The 23,853-nt window shown below is 36.7% G+C and overlaps 1 protein-coding gene across 1 annotated transcript; it reads left to right on the forward strand.

Moving 5' to 3' along the window:
* Positions 1-419: 419 nt before the first annotated feature.
* LOC140145782 (E3 ubiquitin-protein ligase TRIM45-like) lies at positions 420-23,381 on the forward strand. Its single transcript, XM_072167458.1, is given in 7 exon segments — positions 420-600; positions 3,046-3,232; positions 3,235-4,299; positions 10,005-10,134; positions 13,843-13,957; positions 19,205-19,331; positions 20,461-23,381. Coding segments are annotated over 7 exon segments (2,154 nt in total). The 5' UTR covers positions 420-585; the 3' UTR covers positions 20,976-23,381.
* Positions 23,382-23,853: the final 472 nt, after the last annotated feature.

The raw sequence follows: 23,853 nt of genomic DNA on the forward strand, positions 1-23,853 counted from the left end.
GAGATAGAAGGAAGAGAAAGAAAGAAAGATTGAAAGAAAGAGAAATCAAGAAAGATAGAAAGAAAGAGTGAGAGAAAGAGAGAGAAAGAAAGGAAGGGAGGGGGGAGCGAGAGAGAAAGAAAGAAAGAATGTTAGTTGCCGTAGCTGTTTAGTTTGTAGGTATTATTGTAGCTTTTATTGTCTGTAGTCACAAGGTAAATATAAAATGATGGACCACTCAAAATCATTTTAAATCAATCAAAAGTTGTATTTTAATTCATTCACTCAACATTTAACACACCCTGTATAATCAAAAATAAGATACTATACTATACTAATACTATCTCAACAATGTTTCCGCTTGATTTAGCACATCAGCCCACCACAAATCACTGTTAATGTGGTCTACTGGAAACCAGAAACTAATAGTGCCCTCATGATCAGGTATCCATGCATACACGCCTCCATATTAAAAGTGGAATCAGGTATAATTATACATGTGTTAGGTTGTCTACACGTAGGTAGTTGCGATATGGTCTACTGAATGATAAAGCCTAGGGTTCTAAAACAAGCAGAATTACACCAATATGACTGTTATGACTAGCTATGGCATCACAAATGGTAAAGTATTAATATAAAAAAGATATCTGTAAGTTCAGTGTACATGTAAAGTCATGGTTGTCTTACTGGTTGGTTGGTTGGTATCATTTGGTACATAGATGTGTTAGGTTTGCAGTGGAAATATAATATTATCAGTTATGATTTTAAATATTAACATTTAATTTAGGCCTAATATATGTGGTTGGTATCATTTTTGCTATTTTGTCTGCTATCTTGATTTAAATATTAACACTTAGGCCAATTGTGGTTTCAGAACAATATTGTACTGAGTATATCATGGTAGAATCATTTTCTGGTTTAGTAACTATACTTTCGTAAAGGAAGCACTTTCATGGTGTGATGCATGCTGAAAGTTACTACATGAAATGTTGTATGCTGATGTGGGACAATCATGCGTTTAGAAATATTTGCTTAGTGGCAACAATAAGGGCTGTATTTAGAAAAATAACATGAAATGCTGCTCCATGCTGCCCCAGTTTTCGGAGGGGCATTGGGTGACAAAGTTAATTTTTTTTTGGGGGGGAGGGGGGGGGGTGAAATGTCCACACAATTGCCATACAATTGGGGAGGGAAGATCACTGATGGGGGGGGGGGGGAAATCACCTTATTGTACAAAGTGTGACCATAGATCATACAATGTGTATACACTAAAGTGTTGGATACCATTCTATAGTTTATTTGCTTCTAGGGCTGTTGGAATAGTGGACCCAGTCAAATTGTTCAGATCCTGTGGTGCAGAATCAGTGTGGCATGGAAAATAAGCTTAAATGTTTTATTCTATAATCATGTTTGAATATGTATACAATTTTTATAATCCATTTTCAATGGACAAAATAAATATGATTATGGCCAGGTTTTTTGGTTGAATAAAATAATATAATCTGTAAAAGTCAATTGTATATCTCAAAATATTGTTAGGTTATTTATTAAAAGTTTCGAGTTATACAAATTTAGCCTTTGAAAAACAAAAGAGCTCGAGTCAAAATCACTAAATGTTCCATCAAGCAAAATCAAAACTTCAAAATTTGTGAACAATATGATTTTGTATGAATTTAATACTTTCAGTTACCATTAACTAACTGTATAGAAGAATTATCTATTGTTGTATATATATGCCATAATATGTACAGTTTTTGTATTCAATTTGATACAGATCATTGACTAAATACAGATGCATAAGAATTCCTATTCAATCCAAAGCATTTTAGTGATAAATACGATGAAATTGAATAGTTATATTATGTCTATATCTAAGTGAGCCTACAGTGTAATATATTGGTATACTTTAATAACTTGGAATACAATTTATACCCCCATTACTTCTTCTATTTTTTGTTGAAAGCAAAAGTATGTTGAGAAAAATTGAAAGTTGTATGTAAATTTCTATCGATGGCAAATTGCATACATGTTTAATTTAGTATTTGCAGATTTTAATGATATAAATTCATAAAAATAGTCCTTTTTACTTAAAATTATTTTAATAAAGTTTAGCGTAGTTTGGAGTAGTTGATCTTTATTTAATATTGTTTATTCATCTACACCAATTAATTAATATGCCATAAAATCCATTGACTGGAAACAATTCTCTTCCATTTCACTCTATTTTTATACCAAAAGTTTTCTTATTCAAAGCCAGTTTTAACTTTTCAACCTCTGCATGATCGGCTGATTGTGCAGGAGCTAATTCATTGCTAAAAGTTCAAGTTTTATAGTTTTCTTTTTCACACCAAACAATAAAAGTTCTAAGGTCATATTTTTCTTTCCAGGATCTGTGGTTGTTTTCAGTTGCTGATATTTTATTGAGCTCATGTGGAAGCTTGTGTAGACCTTTGCAAATGACACAACCCCATTTCAAAGACTGGTTATATTATTGACTTAGTGTGCATTTACTGATGGGACAGACATGCATGTACTGTACAGTAGCCAGGATTGGGGGGGGGGCAGCAGGTTCAAAAGTGGAATTTTTAAGAATTTTTCCTTCAAAAAAGAGTGTGTTTTTTCTTCCAAAAATGGCTGATTTTCAATGTTTTTACCAAAAAAAGTGGAAGTTTGTGGTTTAAAAAAAAGAGTACATTGTCACAGTTTCACAGGAGAAATTGGACTTTTTTATTCAGATTGTCATGGTGAGCGGGGGTGCATTGTACCCCTGCATCCCCTGGCTTTAGCTTTGGGCACAGACATACAAACAAAGCTTGGACATGACACGTATTTGAAAGAAATACAGTAATATGACAACAATTATTTTGGGCCTTTTAAGGTGTAATATTAGCTGCTTCAAAATGTGAACCAAAAATCCCTTTTGACTTGTCAAACATTGCTAAAATTGCTTGCCTCCCCCCTAGAATTCTCTGGGTACATGTAATTATTGTATCTTCCCTTATTACCTATCTCGATCTTTTCAAAAGTTAATAATTTAAATATATTTTCTGTTTGTTCTGTATACAGGAGGAACATGAGGAGCCAATGATGTCGGATGCTGTTGATACCCAGGAGATTAAGTCCTCTGTGACAGTCTCTAGAATTATCCCGGCGAACTCCACCAATTCTGATAATTCTCGCCTGATATGTACCATCTGTAAGAAACGCTTCAAAGATCCACGTCTCTTGCCATGTCTACATTCATTCTGCGGTTCTTATGTCGTACTCTTGATCCTTACATTGTGAGCAGTGATGACCAGAGTAGTATAGGTTCCCAAACCAGTCTCAATAGTGTACATGGAAAGAATCTAGGAAATATATCCATTCTATGTCCACAGTGTGATGTGGAAGTTGAGCTGCCAAGACGTGGCCCAAAAGAGTTACCAATTGATTTTGTGACTCGTAAGCTGCTACTGTTGGATGCGTTGAATCCTGATTCTTGCGAAGTGACCTGTGACCTTTGCACCGATAATGCACAAGCTGAAGCTCGTTGTATGGAATGCATGGCAAATGTGTGTGCGTTCTGTGTACAGGCACACAAGCGACAACGTAGAACAGCAAGTCATGTTGTGTTAAGTTTAGGTGAGGCACAGCAGCGAGGTGCACAGTGTCTTCGTTGTCCCGTCACATGTACCAAACATCCTCAGGAAGAAATTAAAATGTACTGCGAGACGTGTGATTGTCCGGTATGTCGTGACTGCTGTCTTGTGGAGCATCGAGAGCATCTTGTGGAATATACAGAGGATGCGGTAGATCATCATCGACGCATCATCACCAATCTTATCGCTCGGTTACAACCTCACATCCAAGCTATTGGTGCTGGGATTAATACTATCGATAAAGCTGAATCCACACTCAACGACCACACCATCCAGCTAACTAGAGATATTAACGTTTATTTCGACAACTACCTCCAAATATTACAAAATCACAGACAGTCTCTCCTGAAGAAAGTCACACAGGTGTGTGACAAACGTTTGAAGTCGCTGCAAGCGAACAAATTGCAGCTGCATCAAGTTCTCGCCGATATGCAACACAGCTGCGATTTTTCCTCAAGAGTGCTGGCGGAAGGTGACAGTGAAGAACTGTTGTCAGTGAAGCCAGCCCTCAGTCTTCGCCTTAGTCATCTCAACCGTGTGACCTATCAGTGTACTCCGAAGGGCGATTTGAATCTGAAGTTTAAACCAACCGTTTCAGTCGGGAATGTTGGTGGGTTCAGGATGTATGGGAGCTTGGAAAACAAAACCGTGGACCCAAACAGATGTTCTGCCGAGGGCCAAGGTGAGAGAAATAATTTGTGTTCTAAACCAAACAAAAATTTATAAATTAGAGGCACTTTAATGATGTCATAGAAATGGAGGATTAGAATCAGGACTCGCTACCTTCTTCATCATCAGGGATGTGGGAATTTCATATTTTGTTCGGAGAGCATGTGCAGCTAATCGTTGCGTTGCTTGTGCATGACTTGAGGTGCAGTTGACATGCTTTGTTTGTGTTGACGGACTCCAGGAATGGCACAGGCATGCTCGCATCATGATTTGATGCTGAATTGTTGCCATTCGTTTCCGCAGGCTGTCAGCAAAAACCTGAATAGCTACAATTATTTTCCCCCATTAACTGACCCTGCCAATATACAGGGGGGTATACGAAGTCTGGATTCTCCTCCCCTAATTTATGTGACTATTACATTTTCACAGTGAGGGGACATGCAATTTTCTAGGGACCTGCAATCTTGTAAAACATGTTTCATGAACTGAGATCATTTTAGTCTTGAAGTCTTGGATTGAAATGCTGATTATTGATACAAAAAGGGCTGTCAGCATGGTCAGTACACACTCTAAAAGCAAGATAAGCTTATAAATTTTTGAATAATAAATCTTTGAATGGCATGATTTAACAAGTGTTTGTGCAACCATGAAGAAAGAAGATTTAATCTTCTCTGACAATATCTTGCAAGATATTTTTTATTTCTATTTTCCAACTCTCAAAATATTGCTATTAAAGCCATGATATAATTCAAGGATCTTTTTTGTGCAGGGTTTATAGGATGTAAATGGAAATAAATCCTAAAGAAAATTGTTCATCATAAGAAAATATTAATTCTATGATGGGATATTTCGAAAGCTTTATTTTATAAGCTAATCTGTGAGTAAAATATCTGACAACAGACACTATAAAGAACCAACAGGTTGTGTTTCAGGAATTTGTTTTTTCATTAAAATTGAGATGTGCGTACAATCATAGAAAAAGCTATTGTTAGCAATTTTATATTAAAAATTAAATGTTAAATCAAACAAATTTAGTTGCAGATCTTGGGTCAGCCAGCAAATCTTCAAAATCACATACATGTAAAATTGGCCTATGTCAAACAATTTAGACTCTCGATCCCCCTCCCCAGGTAATTTGTCTGATCTCAAAGTCTGCACAGAGCTGTAAATCGTTGAATTTTTCCTTTCAATCTTCTTGTACTTAACTTCAAGAAGAAGAAGGATGATATACATTTGTAATAAAGGCTTTGCAAAGTTTAAATGCTACATGCCAATGTTAAGTTGCACATTTTTTCTTCCTAAAGAATGTAACATTCAAATGTCATGGAACAACATCCTTGGGCAGTTTGCTGTATAGTATGGTTTAATTGAATTTTTGGTTAGTAAAGTCCAGTATGTTAATTTTGCAAGACCAATTAGTGCGTTGCTGAGGTGTTTATTATGACAGATGATGTAAACAACTATCTTTAATTACACCTTGCAACCTAAGGGAAGTTTATGTTAGTAGCTGTTAGTGTAATGGCTCAGCGACAGAAAGGCGTAACTCCATTAGCTACCGTAAATTTAATTGCCTGTGTGAGTTCACCTGTGCACTTGTGTTGCATGCACCCAAGGATTCACTGTGTGTAAACTCATGAATATCACAGGCAATCATACCATGCACACAGTAGCTACTGTATGGAGTTATGTCTTTGTGCCGCTGAGCCCTCAAATAAACATAGGTGGTACATATAGGGGTAAACCTCTTATTAGAAATGTACCTGCAGCTTATTAGAAGTAACCATGTAATGCATGTGCGATTCCACTTGGGAGATCTCATCACCCGTCTCATTATGCATTAATATTCCCTGTATATTTTTGCTTTTTGATGTACCGATCCTACCATAGTGATATTGTTGATGTCACTTCATGTGCAATGTCAGCTACAAAAGCCTGAAAGGTAGAAAGGTGGCAGATTCGCTTAGCATTTTCATTAACCTTAGTTTTAGCTATGGGTTGGCAATTTTTGTTAACGTTGGATGTAAGTTAGAGTCCGGGGGCACATCAAAAACTTTTGGCGGGTATGCTCCCCCGGAATTTGAGGTGGTGGGTCTTTGGGAGCTGACGGCGTACTGGTAAAAGGAGGTCTTTTGGAGCTGCGAACAAGTAAAATGGGGACTTCTGGAGCTGCGAACAGTCAAAATCAAGGTTCTTTCTTGGCTTTCTGGTTGATAATCGCCCGAAAATACCTGAAATGATCAATCAAGGGTCTTTCGGAGCTGTATTTTGGTCTAATATAGGGGGTCTTTCGGAGCTGCAAAATCCAAAAAGGGGGGTCTTTCCGGGGGAGCATACCCGTATGGTCATTTGTGTTAAATGCCCCCCGGTTAGAGTTTGATCAGCTTGAAAAATGTCCTAAAAGAAAACCCATCTTAGCCCTACTTCTATGGAGTAAAAGTATGCAATATGGAATACTTAGCCATCACCAGTGTTAACTCAAAAATGGTGATGTTGTATCACAGAAATAACAGGTTGTGCACACCTACCCTAAAGGAAATGAAGGGTCATGATGTGTGCCAAAGTCAACATCTGAGGTAGCTAACCCCCATCCTGTTTCTATTCTATGCTCTAATTCAGAATTGGTGTTGAATTATCAGTTGTAGTGCAATGTGTTTGGAAAATTAGTATAATAAGAGCCAAAGATAGGTAATTCTTAGTCAGTGGGAGTGGTCCAGTTCATAGACACATAACCTGATTGGGGATTGGAGAATCGCATGATTTTGGGTGCCGTCTATCAGGCTGTAGAAGACCCAATGTTATCATGAATGTTGATAACGCATAACACGCTTGTAGAGGTGTGCGTATGCATCGCGTAGACTAGTGCGGAGTACGCGCATGACACGCTAGCAGTACGCGCACCTGAATGTGAAGTTGTAAACAAGTTTTGTTTATTTTATAATAAGGGGAGTTTTTATGACAGTAACTTAGTTGCTTAAAAAATAGTTTACAGTTTAATTTTAAAATAATATTTTACTGACTACGAATGAGAATAAATGATAGGAATTTTTGTTTTTACTATCCTCTACCTATGATTGACGACAGGCAGGTCCAATATTTTTATCATAGTGGATACCAGCTCAAATTATTGACTGTATTTAATATCCTAAAACAAAAAAATATTTGATGGGATATGAGGGACCATGATCTACTTTATTTTAAAGACAAATATATGAGTTTCCATTCCATCCCAGTTGATTTTTTTTAATGGCAACTCAGGCCAGTCATATGTTTTGGGTGTTAAAATAAATGACTGTATAATCCATTTCAATACACAATGTGGTGTGTATCTACTTACTCCTCCCACTATGTGCTGGGATTTTACAAATTACTGTTAATCATTTTACCATCTTTTTTGAAGTGGATAACTTTCTGTGAGACAATACAATGTATTTCACATCTGAAAATATAATTTGAAACATGGTGCTCACTTCATGCTTGTGGTCTAGAGCTGATCACATTTTGGTCTTTTATATAAATTGTTTAAAGGGGCATTTCGTGATCCACAGCCTCATCCCCCACTTTTCTCAAAAAAGTTGAGATTTTTATATCACTGGAAACCTCTGGCTACATAATGTTTATGTACAAAATATTTCTTGCAGATTAATTCGTTTAGCAAAGATATCGTGAAATTTGAATTTCGTTCTGGTGCACCAGAACGAAATTACAACGTATTGTCTATGGAGCAGTGTAATACACATAATCATGCATAACTCGCAAACGCAATATATCGGAATCAACTGAAATTTTGGGAATATGCTTTTTTCGTGGATATGTACTGAAAAATGTCATAAATAGAGGATGCTAGGATCACGAAATACTCCTTTAATTTTCATTTATCTGTTGTATGCTTTCACTTTTCAAGTTCAACTCATTAACAACCTTATTGTATTTTATGAAAAAGACAGTCCCTGCAGGGGTAGCACTAGGTTTTAAAACCAGGGGTTCTCAGAACCCTGAACCCCTGAAAGTGTTAAAATATGCGCTCAAATCCTAAAATGAGGGGTTCTCTAGTCAAGTATTGAATGCCCGTTTCAACTGAGACGAATAGGTATATTCGTCTCAGCGTTTCAATATATCAGTATCAGATTTTGTGATTTTGGTTATGATGTGTAAATAGTTAAGGCCTGGCAAAAACGCGATCTCCCTTTCACGCCGTGATTCTCGCTATTAACCAACTATCTGGCTTTTAAAGAAAGTTCCCACGCAGTGTACTTGCTATAAAAGTGTTGCTTTATGCCATAAAAGTTCGCGAATTCCATAAAATGCAGTTCAACTTCGCAAAGTGCAGAATTCAACAGCATTGCAAGTCACATGTCACGAGTGAAAAAGCCATGATTTACTCAATAAAAAATGACATTTCATTGCAAATGAGTTCAAGTTTAGGCCAAATAGCATGATATTTATTGAATTACTGGAGTATTTTGACTATAAAACATAATTCAAGGGCAAATTTTTGTCACTTTTTTCTTCTACGGCCTCGTAAATTTCACCGCGGGCATATCTCTACACACCACCCTTGAAGCATTTCTTACAGATCCCTAGAATTAGAAATTACCAACTCACGTGCGTGTCGTCATTCAGTACTGCAATAAAACTCATCAGTGATTCTAGACAATATCACAATCTGTGTTAAATTACGCTGGCGGTGTGTATTTTATTTTTATTTTTAAATTATGTTACAATGCTACGGCGACTTCACATCAACATTTATGTTATTGCATTTTATGTTACATAATTTCTGGACAGGTCGTAAATATTGGAGATCGAAGCTTTTATTTTTCTTTCACATGTTTTCATTTTTCTGCGAGCATGAAAACCCCCGAACTGGTATGCAAAAATGAATAGATGCGCTCAAACTTAAAAAAATGCGCGTGGCGCGCAAGAACGCAACTTAGCGCGACCCCTGAGTCCCTGAGAAAGGAAATTGAAAATTGTTCAGTCCTTTCTTGAAAATTCTGATAGTTTCAGTATTTGATGGGAGCTGACATTGAAATAAATGCGTATTTTCTTATTTCATATTATCACACTGCCAGGTCTTTTTGTTCATTCAGTGTTTATATAAAGTAAAGCTATTTTGAGGGCAAAAAAGTATTTGATGTGTGTATTTCAGTAGGTCTACAATGTATAAACTTATCACAAAACAGCTCAATCACAATCAAGATCAACATTTTGACAGGTAACTGCCTCATGAGAAATCAGATTTACCCCCAAAACATGACCCCAGCATGAAATGTGTGGAATAGGTCAACAGAGGTCACTACGTGATTAAGCTCCAATTACCCTACTGAGGATCAAACTTTGTGTGGAGTAGGCCTACAGTGTGCTTTATTCCAAATGAACTTGCAATCTTTGTAGTTAGGCAGTATTTCAAATGAATTTGATGTTATCATTTTGTTTTGCTGAGATCCCAATTTTCAAAAAGCAAGCAAACAAATTGTTGTTGCGCAAAATAATACATGTAGGTACATACAAAACATATTTTTGCCTCATAGAGAAAATGTAGACAAACCCATAGGAATATTGCTGATAAAATAGCTTGTGCCCCCCTCCCCCCAACCAGGCCCACTGCCCCTCAGTCATGGTCGGTGCCCTCCCCCAGGATGACTCATGCTAGGTACCAAATTAATATCCACACATACAGTATTTATAGTATAATTTCTCTTGTTTACTTGCATACAGGAACCAACAGTGCAAAAGCTGGGGAGTCTGCTAGTTTGAAGGTGATTACATACGATAATGAGGGACAGCGTCATTGCCAAGGGGGAGAAAATGTGACGGCAGAAATATCAGCCAACAATAAGCCAGGAAGGTATGTGTATGTACAATTCTATGGAATAGAGTACACAAATGTAGGTACGGTAGATTTCTATCTACAGGCATGCCTCTAAATGAGAGTTTTTTGATGAAAAAGAAGAAAGGCAGACACCCTTCACAGATACATTACAAATACAAAAGATTGGTCTTTCAATAATACTTGTTTGCCTGTATCAGTAATTTAGTTGCTCAAACTGCAAATTAATGTTTTTGTGGTTCATCTCTTCTTTAAAAAACCCTAACAAAACGTTCATTTAGAGGCAGATATGCTTGTAGATGGAATTCTATGGTATATCGTTTTCTACCCACGTATACACAGAGTGTGCGGGGACAGACCATGCTTTATACATTCAACTTTGAAAGTGATGGGGTTGAGTAGCCAACAATTTGACACAAGGTTTGTTTAGTGACAAGATTTGACCAGAGACACAAAAAGGTTAACCCTAACACAACTAAAACTCAATCAATCTCACTATGAAAAACCACTGATGCAATCAGAGTAAGTCATATAACCACAGAATTTCTGGCCTGCAGGCCAACGAAACCCATAATAATAATAATAATAATAATAAATTTATATAGCGCATAAAGCATGGCATCAATGCGCTTTACACATAAAAATCTAGAGTACATTAGCAACATCTTAAAATACAAATTACATTGGCTACCAGTCTGTGATCTTCTGCTTGGCATGCGAGGGGTCCGAGGTTCGAATCCCAGGGGTACCTATATGACTTCTTTGTTCATCTTCTCTCCTTTCTCGTTTCTTCTTTCCCTTCGGATAGCAAAAAAAACCATGGGTTCAGTTAGGGTTAAGAAACTTCTTACTCAGTATGAGACTTAATAATTTGGATTTAATACAGCACATTTACTCCTATGTCAAGGGAATTTTCTGATTTGAAAACTTAGTTAGAAAAGCATGGAGTCTGGTAGTTCAATTTGAATGTCTCAGAATTGTGCAAAGTCACAGTCAGACTAAGCCACACTGTATTAGGAGTTAAATTAAAAGGGACTCATTGTCAAATGGAATTAGTGGAACTGAGCATATAACATGTCCTGTATAATGCATGTCATACATGTAGGGACTGGTAGAAAGAGCATGTGACTTATGTATACCCTAAACCTCACTTTTTTTTCATGAGTCACATGTTTACAATTTTCAATTAGAAAAGTTTGTAACATCTGATTACCAAGTTATGAGCAATTTATCAATAGCTGAAAATAATATAAATTAAAACACTGTTTTTGCCAATTTCTCAAAAGCAATATTGGCGACATCCGATTCATTCCCCTTAATCATTTTGTTCTGTTGGCCCGTAGCCAGAGATTTTTTTGGAGGGGAGGGAGGTGCAGTTTTTCGAATGCATACCTTTTAAGAGAAATCTTCATTCCAACCAAAAGTAGACCTTTGTCCGTCTGCAATTGATTTTTGGATCCTATTTTTTGACGAATTTCACAGAATTCAGTTCATGATTTGGGGGTAGGCCTATATTTATCAAAATTCTTGACATTTTTGGCCCAATTTTGCCATTTTTTACACACAAAGCAGACCTTTTGCAGATTTATGGGAGTCCATCGCACCCCCACCTGGTCAACTGAATGCACAGATTGTTGAAAATGGGAACCTGAAGGTTGTGATTCAAAATGGTGTCACAACTGAGTCAGGTCATAAAGCATAATAGTTACAAACTGCTTATACTGAAGTCACCATAGTTATGAAATAGGACTTCTGTACCACTGCTCAAGTCTGTTTAGTGATGAACAGTGTTCGTATTATCTAGAGTGTCTTACTCATTATATAGAGCATCCTACTCATTATAAATCCAATGTTGCAATTACTGGGTTATATAATCAGTACTAAATATATAACAACAAATCTAAATAGGTAACTGCCACTTTATTTGATAAGGTAATTAATCAACCTATGAAAGAGATACTTAGAGCTTCCAGAAAAGAGGAGGAAAGACTTTTTTGCAGGGTTTTCTGCTTTAGTTATGTCATAGTAAATACACCACATTTTAAAGAAAACGTTTAAATAATAACACAAAATTAGAATTTACTTGAACCATGAGTTGATGACATAAAAGTTTGTTTTGAAGTAAATTTCAAACACCCTGTCACCCAGGCCTGTACGCAGCGGGTGCAACGCACCCCCAAATTTGGAAAAGTATACAAAAAGTACCAAAATTTCACAATTTACAAGTGTAGCGAGCAAAAAAATCAGGTTTTTTACGCTTTTTTGGACAAAAAGGTTCATATTTTGGAAAGAGAGTCCACTTTTCACAAAATTGCCACCCCCAATGAAATCCTGCGTACGGGCCTGCTGTCAGCAAATAATTTAAATGCTAATCCTTAGTTGTAATCTGAATTCGAAGTCACTTTAATTGAAGTCGACTTCTCTGTGTGTAAACGAGGTCATAGACTTAACTTTTGCACTACTACTTGTGTGATGATAATTGACAGGATAATTGGGAAGATTCATTCTATGTGACAGATTGTCTTGTAATAATTAAGTTAAAAGTGGAGAGATAGTAACAACCAAGTTCTGTAATGAGTGGAAACAGGTTTTAGCAACTGTAATCCAAGATAAGGAGCACATACATATTTTGTATGAGCAGGCAGTGCCGCCGACAAGGGGGGTTAAGTGGGTGCATTACCCCCGGGCCCGGGGTCCTAGGGAGCCTGTAAAAATAAAGAAAACATACCTCAGTGAGTCCCATTAAAGCAAAGAAAAGAGGGGTCCGTAAAAAGAGGGCACTAGTGGCGTTCATTTTACCCCGGGCCCGTAATAGCTCTCGGCAACACTGTGAGCAGGGATGGCAAAGGGTGCTTATGAATGGGAAAAGGACCCCATTGGCATTTACACTAGTTATTAACAGATATGTAGCTTGATTTCAGCTTCAAATTCAATTGCTAGAGAGTATTACCCGTGACCATATGGGTATGTTCCCCCGGAAAGACTCCCTCTTTTGGATTTCGTAGCTCCGAAAGTGCCCCTAAATTTGACCAAAATAGAGCTCTGAAAGAGTTTGATAATCTCGGCTCTAAAAGACCTTGTAATTGCTCATTCCTCACATTTCTGTTTCTTCAGGTGATTTTTAACCAGAAAGTCAAGGAATACCCCATAATACCCGCCCGAAAAATGCAGCGGTTACCCAGGCACAAAATTACCTGAAAATCACACCACTACACCCCAGCCAATCACATTCTTAGGCGACAGTGTGTATTGAATGCAGTGTCTTCGATGAAAACATATTAAATCACCAAAATTGATTGGTTGAATTTATTTTGATGGTTGCGCATGATTGGTATTTCTTGTAAATTTCCAGAAAGGGTCTATAACAACTTTGGAAGTCATAATTGAAGGGATTTTACCTGTTTACAGTATAGGCATACTTGGCACTGAATTCAACTTTTTCCATTTCCCAGTTTGATAAGTAATTTATGCAAATGAATCAACAACAATGTTATTTGTTTATACATGTAGTTGAAAATGGTGAAAGTCCCTTCCCCCCAGAAAATTGTTTTGCATAGTCATTACAAGTTATTCATTTGTTGATCCACCATATCACCTTCAGAGCTTTATTGCATCCTCTTTACGAGTTTCACCCTTATTTCACCCTTATTTCACCCTTATTTCACCCTTATTTCACCCTATATTAACTTTTAATATGTATAAACTTTTGTTTTTCTTTTATTAAAGGTCACTTCCGTGCCCTGTTGAGGATAACCAGGATGGCACATATGGCGTGAAATACACAGGGCAGCAAAGCGGCATGCACTCACTTAGTGTGTGTGTTAATGGCACCCATATTAAGGTAAGTAGTTAAATTACACACCTGATTAACTTTAATCAATTTGATCCCTAATGGTCATTAATATATGGTGAAGAGGTGGTCCTGCAGTGGCCATATCACTTCCAATCGCCAGTAGCAAAGTTTCTACCAACACTAGTGGTTATTTTCGTGTGTGTAATTTTTTGTGTTTCGTCAATTTTTAACCATTTCACTTGTTTTCAAATTTGCGATTTTGAGTTTTCTTTCATAGACCTATACATGAAAATAACTTATTTGTGTGTTTTTATTTTCGCGGCAGCTGCATTGAGCACGAAATGCGCGAAAATGAATGTACCGCAAAAATTTCCACTTTTACAGTATGTGTTATTGGCCCCTGAATATGTTTAAAGCAAAACCTCCTCTATGTAACCTCTTGGCAGTTTGTTGTAAACATGCTAAAGGGCCACAAATACATAGAAGTTTTTCCTGCCCAAAGACAACATATACTGTAAAAGTGATAATTTTCGCACACATATTTTTTTTGGCTTTGCTGATATTCAACTAAACACAGCCAAATTAAAAAGTCTCCACTAGTTCCATCCCCATTTAATCAGAGTCTGATGAGTTTATGGCAAAACAATTTATATAATAACTTTCTACACATTTTCCTTCGAAGGTTGATACCAAATTTGATATCAAAAGTTTAATCATCGTGAGCATATATAGGAGCCGTTGTTTGGAAATTCGTGCAATTTTAAAAATGACAAATTACGAATTGACCACACAAAAGCCAATGCATGGTATCAGCTATATGTGGCCTGAAGCAACCCATACAGGAATCATTGTAGGGGTGCCTGCGCACAATTGAAAGAGCGGGTACTTGATTTGCAATTTGACATGCATGGGTAAACCTTTAACCTGCCGGCCTATTCAGGCGACGTAATTCTTGCCCGGGGGGGCCACTGGTCATTGACAAGGGGGTATCATGCGTGGCCATGGAGTTTCAAAAAGCACCCTAAACAAGTATGTGCAACGACTGAAAATACACCCCTTAATAAGTATAACAAGTGTAATATCCTACCCTAAACAAGTATTGGCGTTTTTTTACCCCTTAGCAAGTAAAACATATATTTTCGACACCCTAAGCAAGTAATAGGCCTACTACTTGAAGCTCCATTTTCATTGATTTCTTTAATAGTAACTCGGAATGGCTCTGCTACCAGGGCAGAATATGAGCTATTTGAAAATTACAAAATAAACGTTACATTATTTTAAAGGGGCATTTCGTGATCCACAGCCTCATCCCCCACTTTTCCCAAAAAAAGTTGAGATTTTTACACCACTGGATACCTCTGGCTACATAATGTTTATGTACCAAATATTTCTTGGAGATTAATTACGTTACAGCAAAAATATCGACAAGTTTGAATTTCGTTCTGGGGCGCCAGAACGAAATTACAACACATTGTCTATGGGGCAGTGTAATACACATAATCATGCATAGGGCCTAACTCCCAAACGCAAAATCGGAATCAACTGAAATTTTGGAAATAAGCTTTTTTCGTGGATATCTACTGAAAAATGTCATAAAAAGAGGATGCTAGGATCACGAAATCCTCCTTTAAGCTGCCTAAATGAAAAGAAAATTTACAAAACTCTAACTAAGAAAAAACAACATGAAGAAAAGAAAATAGAGAAAAAGAAGTCAAGAAATGTTTTTATATCATTTTTTTAGGCCCTATCAAAGTTTCGACAATTTATTCTCCATCCTCCAAATATTATTATAGACCTACAAATCATGTTTCAAAGTGAGACAAAAATCATAAAATAGTGGTCAGATTTTTTTTTTATGACCTAGGCCTTATTGCGAAAAGATGAAAAGTGCATCATATTAATAATTTATTTTAAAAGCTTAAAATGACAACAATTAAGGCCTACTTCTGGAAGGAATCGGATGAATAATAGTGGTATTATTTCATAAGTTGAATAAAGTATTAGGATGAAAATAAGTCGGTAAATAGCGACTGAGATGCATGGTGCTCAATCAGTTCAGCCAAGACTTGCAGGATTCGTGTATGACTGCAGAATTTGATACCAATCCAAAAACGTATTTTAATTCTGCACCATATCCATCTTACCTTTCAATATTCATTTGATGTTTTCACAATTTATTCAAAAGTTTAAAATTTGTTTTTTAAATAAAATCAAGATCACTTAGGCCCTATTGTGACAAAATTCTGACAAAAATATGATGCTTTTGACGATAATAACATGCATGTTTTTATTTATTTATTTTGTGGATAATAGGTCACAGGTCAAATCAATCAATCCTCTACCGTAGATATTTGTGGCTAAATAATTGTATACAACATGAAAATTAGCTTGAAAATCTTTATTTTTATCCATAATACAAGATAGAAAATTCAAATAATAGTAAAAATATTTTAAAATGAAATGAGAAACTTTGGACTTTATAAAGGAGAATTGAAACTCTTAAAATCAGAGTATACATCGTGCTGTGCATGTACAATGTACTGCATGTGTACATCACCATTGAATGTTGTAGGGTTGTGTAGCATTGAATGGGTTAATGGAAAAATATTAACAGGGCCAGCTGGGCGAAGTCGGCAATCTTTATTATGGACTTTAAGAAGAGACTAAACAGAGAACTACACAGTCAAGTCTAGGGATAAACATGAAGGACATGAAACTTATGAAGGACTGGAGTCCGGACGGACCCTAAATACGTAATCTGTTGTGAAAAAGATACCCTTTTCTCTAATTTCCATGTTTTTGACACCCTATTCACGATACGTACGTACAGTGCCTGATCGTGAAAAAAGACCCTATTTACGTGATTTTTTGGCCACGCATGATACCCCCTTGTCAATGACCAGTGGCCCCCCGGGAATTCTTGGCACTCACACTAGCTCTGCTACGTGATACAATTCCCTATGTCATTTTTAAAATTGCACGAATTTCAAAACAATGGTTCCTATACGCTCACGATGATTAAACTTTTGATATCAAATTTGGTATCAACCTTCGAAGGAAAGAGTATAGAAAATTATTATATGAATTATTTTGCCATAAACTCATCAGACTCTGATTAAATGGGGATGGAACTAGTGGAGACAAGTTATCGTACGTATAGTCTGTATACCTTCCTTGAGTCGGTAATTTAGAAATTGTTTTCTATTTTATCTCTAAATGTAATGATGAGAAGTACCGTATATAAATGTATACATTTTCAGAAAGGATCCTGTGCCATATACTGGGGTACCCAAAAAGGTGGCTTTGTTACATTTTGATGTGCAGTTTGGATTTCAAAACACTGTCTCTTGATTATTCCTTCACTTAGAAGATTCAATTAGGTCTTAAATTGAGGCTAATTTATTCTATATTACTCATGTTTTTATCCTGTTTAAAAATATTTTTCAATTATTTTCTTATGACGCTTGGCATGAAATGTGCCAAGGGTGGCTGAGGATTAGGGGAGGAGGATTAGGGGAGGGATTTATATTGTAAATTTGATTTAAAACCCTATTAAAAATTTGAATCTAGGAAAAAAATGCCTAAATGGACTCCCAGACATCTAAACCAAGTAAATAAATACAGAAGTTCATTTAAAAGACCAATACTTGCTCAGAATGATTGTAAATGTGGAAAAAAGAGGTGGGGTTACATCCTCCCTACTTTGTAATTGTTTTTGCCCGCACTCTCTCATTTTTTAACCGATTTCCATAAAAGAGGTGTCAAAATGCTCAGAAGGATGAACCACTTTAAATGAGATGTGTAGGTAAAATGTTTGAACCATTTCATTTTTTTACTATGTAACACAAAAGTACCCCAGGTTGTGACACAGGACCAAAGGAAATGATACAAGGAATCTACATGTAACAGATTCCTGCAAAAATTAATAGTTATGGAGAAAATCTCAAAATGTGATTTTACTTTACCAACTCGAAGGTATACAGACTATATGTGTATAAAATAACACATTCACATGCTTTCATTTTTGTGGTACTTGTGTTGATTTCGAAAATTCCCACTTTTACAGTTTTTAAATTACTTCTGTTTCCATAATATTGATGAATAATTTTTTTTTATACCGGGTATTCTTTTTTTTTTTTAAACATATGTGGAAAGAATTTTGATATGGTGTGTATTTGCCGATCGCACGGTCATCTCAAAACGAGGTTCTGCCCGCAAAGTGTGTGCGTACACCTGTCAGACGCATGTTTTAATTACAACTTTTTGAGAGAAGGACAACAAATAGTGTTTATGAATGTTTTTGAGTTGGCACTTATACAATATAATAATATTATAAAATACAAATTTCTTACCATACTTTCTTACCATTTTCTTACTGTAACTTACTGCTGACAGTGCAAATTCAAACATTTTTGTTCAAAACCAAACTGTGAGGTACAATCAGTGATGTACCAGGCACAATTTCCAAGGGTACAAAATACAAAATTGGCCCCTTGACCCACTTCCAAAATGACAAATACACATGAAAATGTGCAGTTTTAATAATAAAATGGCCAAAATCAGATTTTGGCCTAAAACAGGCCAAAAGGAAATGGTGCACCACACATTTGTGTAAATTTTGTCCCAGTTTTTCAATGCAGTGTTGGACAACTTGCCTCCTCTCAGTCGGTATGCTACATTGGTTTTGACTGTTACACATTGGTTTTTGACTGAATATATATACCATTAGCCTTAAATTCCCATCTGCTATTCAACGAAGGGAAAGGAAAGAAAGAAGGAAGGAAGGAAGGAAGAAAGAAAGAAGATGAAAAGAATAATTGTTTTCTCTGCCCTGGCACTGAACCACAGACGACCGAGGATTGTGAATGTTGCCCCAGCCAATAATTTTTGTGTGTATTATGTGATTTTGGATGATTATGCAATTGGATAGTAGTATTTTGTAGTTCCGTACACAACAAGCTTAGGGTTAGTGCAGCATTTCCTGAATTGGAGGTGTGTGGTATTTGGATCTATACTTGTCTCCCTTAGTTGGGTGAAGCTCACTCATATTGGAATACTCTGTGCAATTGGATAGTTGTATTTTGGAGTACAGAGTACGGTCATGGTTAGTACAGCATTTCCTGAAATGACTTGTATGACATTTGGATCTACACTCTACTCCCTTGGTTGGGTGGGGTTCACTCATAGTGGGATACTCTGTAATAGCTCTGTCAGCCTTACTCAACCAATTTATGTGACTTCATTTCCCATGAAAACTAAGCCATATCATGCAATTATTTTTCTTTTCGCATACAGGGTAGTCCATTCCAAGTACGAGTTAAGCCTACAACCCAGAAGCACACTGGAGTGTGGCAATGCTGTACATTCTGTTCCAGTGAAGGAAACAAGCAAGCAACATGCGCATGTGGAGGATTTATGCCAGGTGAGCAAAGCACATTAAAAAACAGAGGCTTGATCAAACAGGAATTAAGGAAATATAATTCACCAGGTTCTCTGTTCTGTTGTAAATAATAGAAGAGACACAAGTAGAAAGAGTGAATTGAACCCAGGACATCAGGTTTATGCATCACTCCACATGGCCACATACAAAGGAGTTTCAAGATTATGCAGGTTGAAATTCTGTTTAGTGAATTACTGATAATTTTACACTAGGTTTGCTATCACATATACTAAAGGAAACAAGTAGAAAGAGTGATCCTGCCTGGGAATCAAACCCAGGACCTCAGGTTTACAAGACCTGTGCCTTAACCACTTGACCATGGGTGCTGCAAGATTAGGCAGGTTGAAATTCTGATTAGCGAATCACTAGTCCCTTCAGGCATAATTCTATACCAGGTTTGCCATCACAAATATTAAACTTGTTAAAGGAGACATGTAGAAAGACTGATCCTGCTTGGGAATCAAAACACTTTTCTCCTAAACTATTTGTGACATTGAGCCTGGTGTATTATGTCTAAAGGCATTACCAGTGATTCAATAGTCAGAAAATCTTAAAATTCATCAAAAATCAGAATTCAAGGTGTGCTACATAATCTGCTAGTGATAAGATGCAAAAGCGACATCATAAGGATAAAAAGAACCTAAGTCAATAATGGAGGTTTCTGTCCATACAGATGCCTAGAGCAAAGCAAAAGGCAATTGATTGCAACTTCAATATCTTCCTTTTTATATATTTTTTGCATCAGAAATAGTACCAATGAGAATGTATAGGTGCAATCTTTACACTTCTGCAGGAATATGCCTCAAGTATCAAATAAATTGCCCTAACTGATGAGAGTTCAAATGAGGAACTACAAAGTTTCTGAGTCCATCCTTCACTCTGTCAAATTTTAATTCCCATATTTGAAATTGTACTTTTTTACTTTCATATTGATACACAAAAGGATGGGGTGCAACTATTCAGGTTGTACAAGATGTATGTCCAATAATCATTAATAAGAGGGCAATATTAGCATTTTGTATGAAAAAACAAATCATCTCAAAATCTCTCCTTAAATTTGTTTAACAAAAGTCTAAATTGTTTGGTTATATTTTTGTCTTTTTGTGTCCAGGTGGTTTCAAAGGGTGTGGTCATGGTCATCCTAGTCATCCAGGGCAATGGCATTGGTCATGCTGTGCAAGCATGCAGAAAGAATCCAACCACTGCGTACCAGTCACTACATTCTCCCCAACGTCAACATCATCTAAAACGGGAACCGCACCCGTGTCCGGTGGCGCCATCAGCACATCCAGAATAACATCGGGTACAGGTACGACAGGCTCATCACGATCTGGAGGGAGTCAATCGCGAGGGGAACCAACTAGATTTGGGACATTGGGGACAGGCACTACTGGTTCATCTCGATCTGGAGGGAGTCTGTCGCGTGGGGAAGCTACAAGATATGGGACGACATCTCAGAATGGCGGTTTGACGGCAGCTAGGATGACAAGCGCTGCATCTATGGTGGGAGAGGGAAATATTTATGCTTCCACTATGAATGGAATGAGTTCGAGGAAGGAGCATAAGAAAGCACCTAGTCCTGTTATGAACTCAACATCAAATCAAGTCAAAACTATTTCTATATGAACACAGCATCATGAGATTCAAAATTTCCAATACTCAACACAATGACAACCAAAGAGGATATTACTATTAAAAAAATTTAAAGGGACAGTGGGTGAGTTACTAAAATTTAGAGTTGGGAAATTTTGGAACAAATATAAACATTCTAATCACAGTAAAAGCCAAAATCTGCAGAAGCCAAGATCTGACATGAAGGTAGGAGAAAAGTATGTAGGTACTTTAATTCTCTCTGAAGTAAGGCTGTTGAATTTGAAAACTGTTTAGGCAAATCCAATGAAAAGTGTGAACAAGCCGTTTTGCGGGAAAAGCAGTGGACCAAGACACTTGTGATCAAGCCGTCAGCCCAGATGGCGAAAGCTAAAGTATTAAGTTATTTTTTCATTGGATTTGCCTGGCAAAAATGTTTGAATTGTTTAATCTACAATCCTACAAATGCATATAATTGAGGGATTATGCAGCATTATTCCATAACCTGTATAATCCCTGTCTTGTCAGGTTAACTCTGTCTAGAGTCTATCTATCTAGAGTCACCAGCACTAGCTTTTATGTTCAGCGTGTTCTGCGTTAACTTAGCGTTACTTGGTATGCAAGGGTGAAATTAAGCGGGAGACGGGAGCCGTTTGGCCACAGAAACTCTGTAATGGCCCCTGGTTTCATCTAATTTGTAGTTGACCAGGGGACACTTTTCTCACAAAACTGGCCCCTGGATAGTGAACCAAAAAGTATCAAATTCAAAGCAACTAGTGCTTATTTAACCCATCTAACATATCTTTATTTTTTTTGGCCCCTTGGTAAATGGAAGTGGCCCTTGGATTCTTTAAATTTTGGTAAACCAGGGGCCACTTTTTTCCCAAAGTGGCCCCTGGTTCAAGCTCTCTTATTTTCACCCTTGCTTGGTTGATGTACATACTTTTACGTTCGCGACCAACTTGCCGCATATGTAAACACAACAAACCACGCTAAGCCAACACAGCACACGCTGAACTTCAAAGCTAGTGCCGGTGACTCAAGGTAGATATATAGACTATATAGGCTACCCATTGCTACGAGGAAAGTTTGGTACTGGCCTACACATGCTCTGTTAATCATGTTAATAAAATAGGTTCATGCCAGATCATATGATACTACGCGGGTTGGTCAGTGAACGAGGTATCGATGTTTCATAGCTTTTCATGACTCAATCAGCCTATCAGAAACCCACTTTATGATGTGTCATGTGTATGTGTTAATGTGGCCAAACTTCTCTGATATCTTGTGTGCACGAAGAAAGCATGTGGTATCCAAGTTTATTATAGGTTTTGACTTCTATTGTGTTGTGGTAATTTAATTATATTCATCTGATGAAAATGATAGTGAATATACAGGGTGTATCAAAATGATTGATACCCATCAATATCCAGTGAGTATGGCCAAGGCTGACACTTCAAAACACAGCATAATATCCACCTCATTTGTAGATTTATATGGTAAAAGGTTATAAACCTAACAATTGTAGCCATTTCAAGCTGATCTAATGTAAAATTTGGAAGAACCAGGCATTTCATCAGACACTAAAGTTGATGGGTACCAATCATTTTGATACAGCCTGTATATATGTGTACATATCAAAATGTACACATGTTATATACAGTAACAAAAAAGTGCCTAAGTTCTCTGATAACTGGTTGAAATAAGTATAATTTTAATGCATATAATTATGTAAATAAATTGTATATTTAATCATCTTTAACAATTATTGAACTCTTAATTGTTTCTAAAAATATTTACCAGGTGTAAGAGGAATTGTGATAAGCAGTATTTTGTATAATTTGTATTTGTAGGGATTTTGTATTTAGATATACCAGATATCATGTTGTGTTAGGGTAGTGTATTCAAACAATATTTTGCACCAAGTAATACAAATTCATGCAAAAGGCTGTGAGAAATAAGCCAAATTGGCTGTCATACAGGGGACGAATTATGGCTTTTCCATTTTTACCTTTGATTAATATATGATGGGGAATTTTTCTGGATTTAATGTCATTTACAGGCCTGAAAATCTGTTTTAATTATTTCCAATGAAGGTGATTGATTACTCCATTTTCCAGACCTAGCTAGCAATCTTCAGACATCAATAGAATTCAAGATGCAATAAGGTTAAGATCAGGGGATGGAAACAAAACCCCAGTTCTACAGGCCAGACTGAGCCAGATTTTGTGTTTGGGGATTTTTGTGGTGTTGTTTCTTTATACATGTAAAATCACTGGGGTTTTTTTGGCAAAAATTAATTGTTTTGAATGAAAAAAGTGCAAGTAAAGCAAGTGAAAACAAAATGCAAGTTTGTTACAAATTTGGGTGATTTTTCAGTCGTGTCATTTGCCTGTAGAACAAGGTTATTTCTGTATTTGTAACCTAATAGTATTAATTTATATATAATAAGTCATAGTTTTTCTACAAGTACGATGTCGGTAACACAGTACCGTTGCAGCCGGTCCCTGTCTGTGTGAGTAGTAGAGCTTTCGTCAGATGTGTCTCTGACTTCATCAGGACAAAATGAACAACCTCCTTTTGGAAGGAGATACCTACCACACTCTCAATAAAGATCCTCTTCATCTCTTGAAGATTGGCAAATCTGTTGATAACCTCAAAGACCAAGAGGCCTGATGAATTCAGAGGCACATCTGATGAAAGTGCGACCACTCACACACGGACCATCTGCATCGGATAACCAAATGCTCACTTGTAGAAATACTATAAGTTATTATGAATTCCGGTTGGGAAAACTTATGCTTATTTTTATATATATAGTTTGTATACAGCACTATGCAGTTTATAGTGGAACAGTACTGTTTGTTATATTTGTAAATTAACTTTTGTAAATGGTTTTATAAATAATATATTG

This window comes from Amphiura filiformis, unplaced genomic scaffold (genome assembly GCF_039555335.1).
Source record: "Amphiura filiformis unplaced genomic scaffold, Afil_fr2py scaffold_597, whole genome shotgun sequence".
Lineage (NCBI taxonomy): Eukaryota > Metazoa > Echinodermata > Ophiuroidea > Amphilepidida > Amphiuridae > Amphiura > Amphiura filiformis.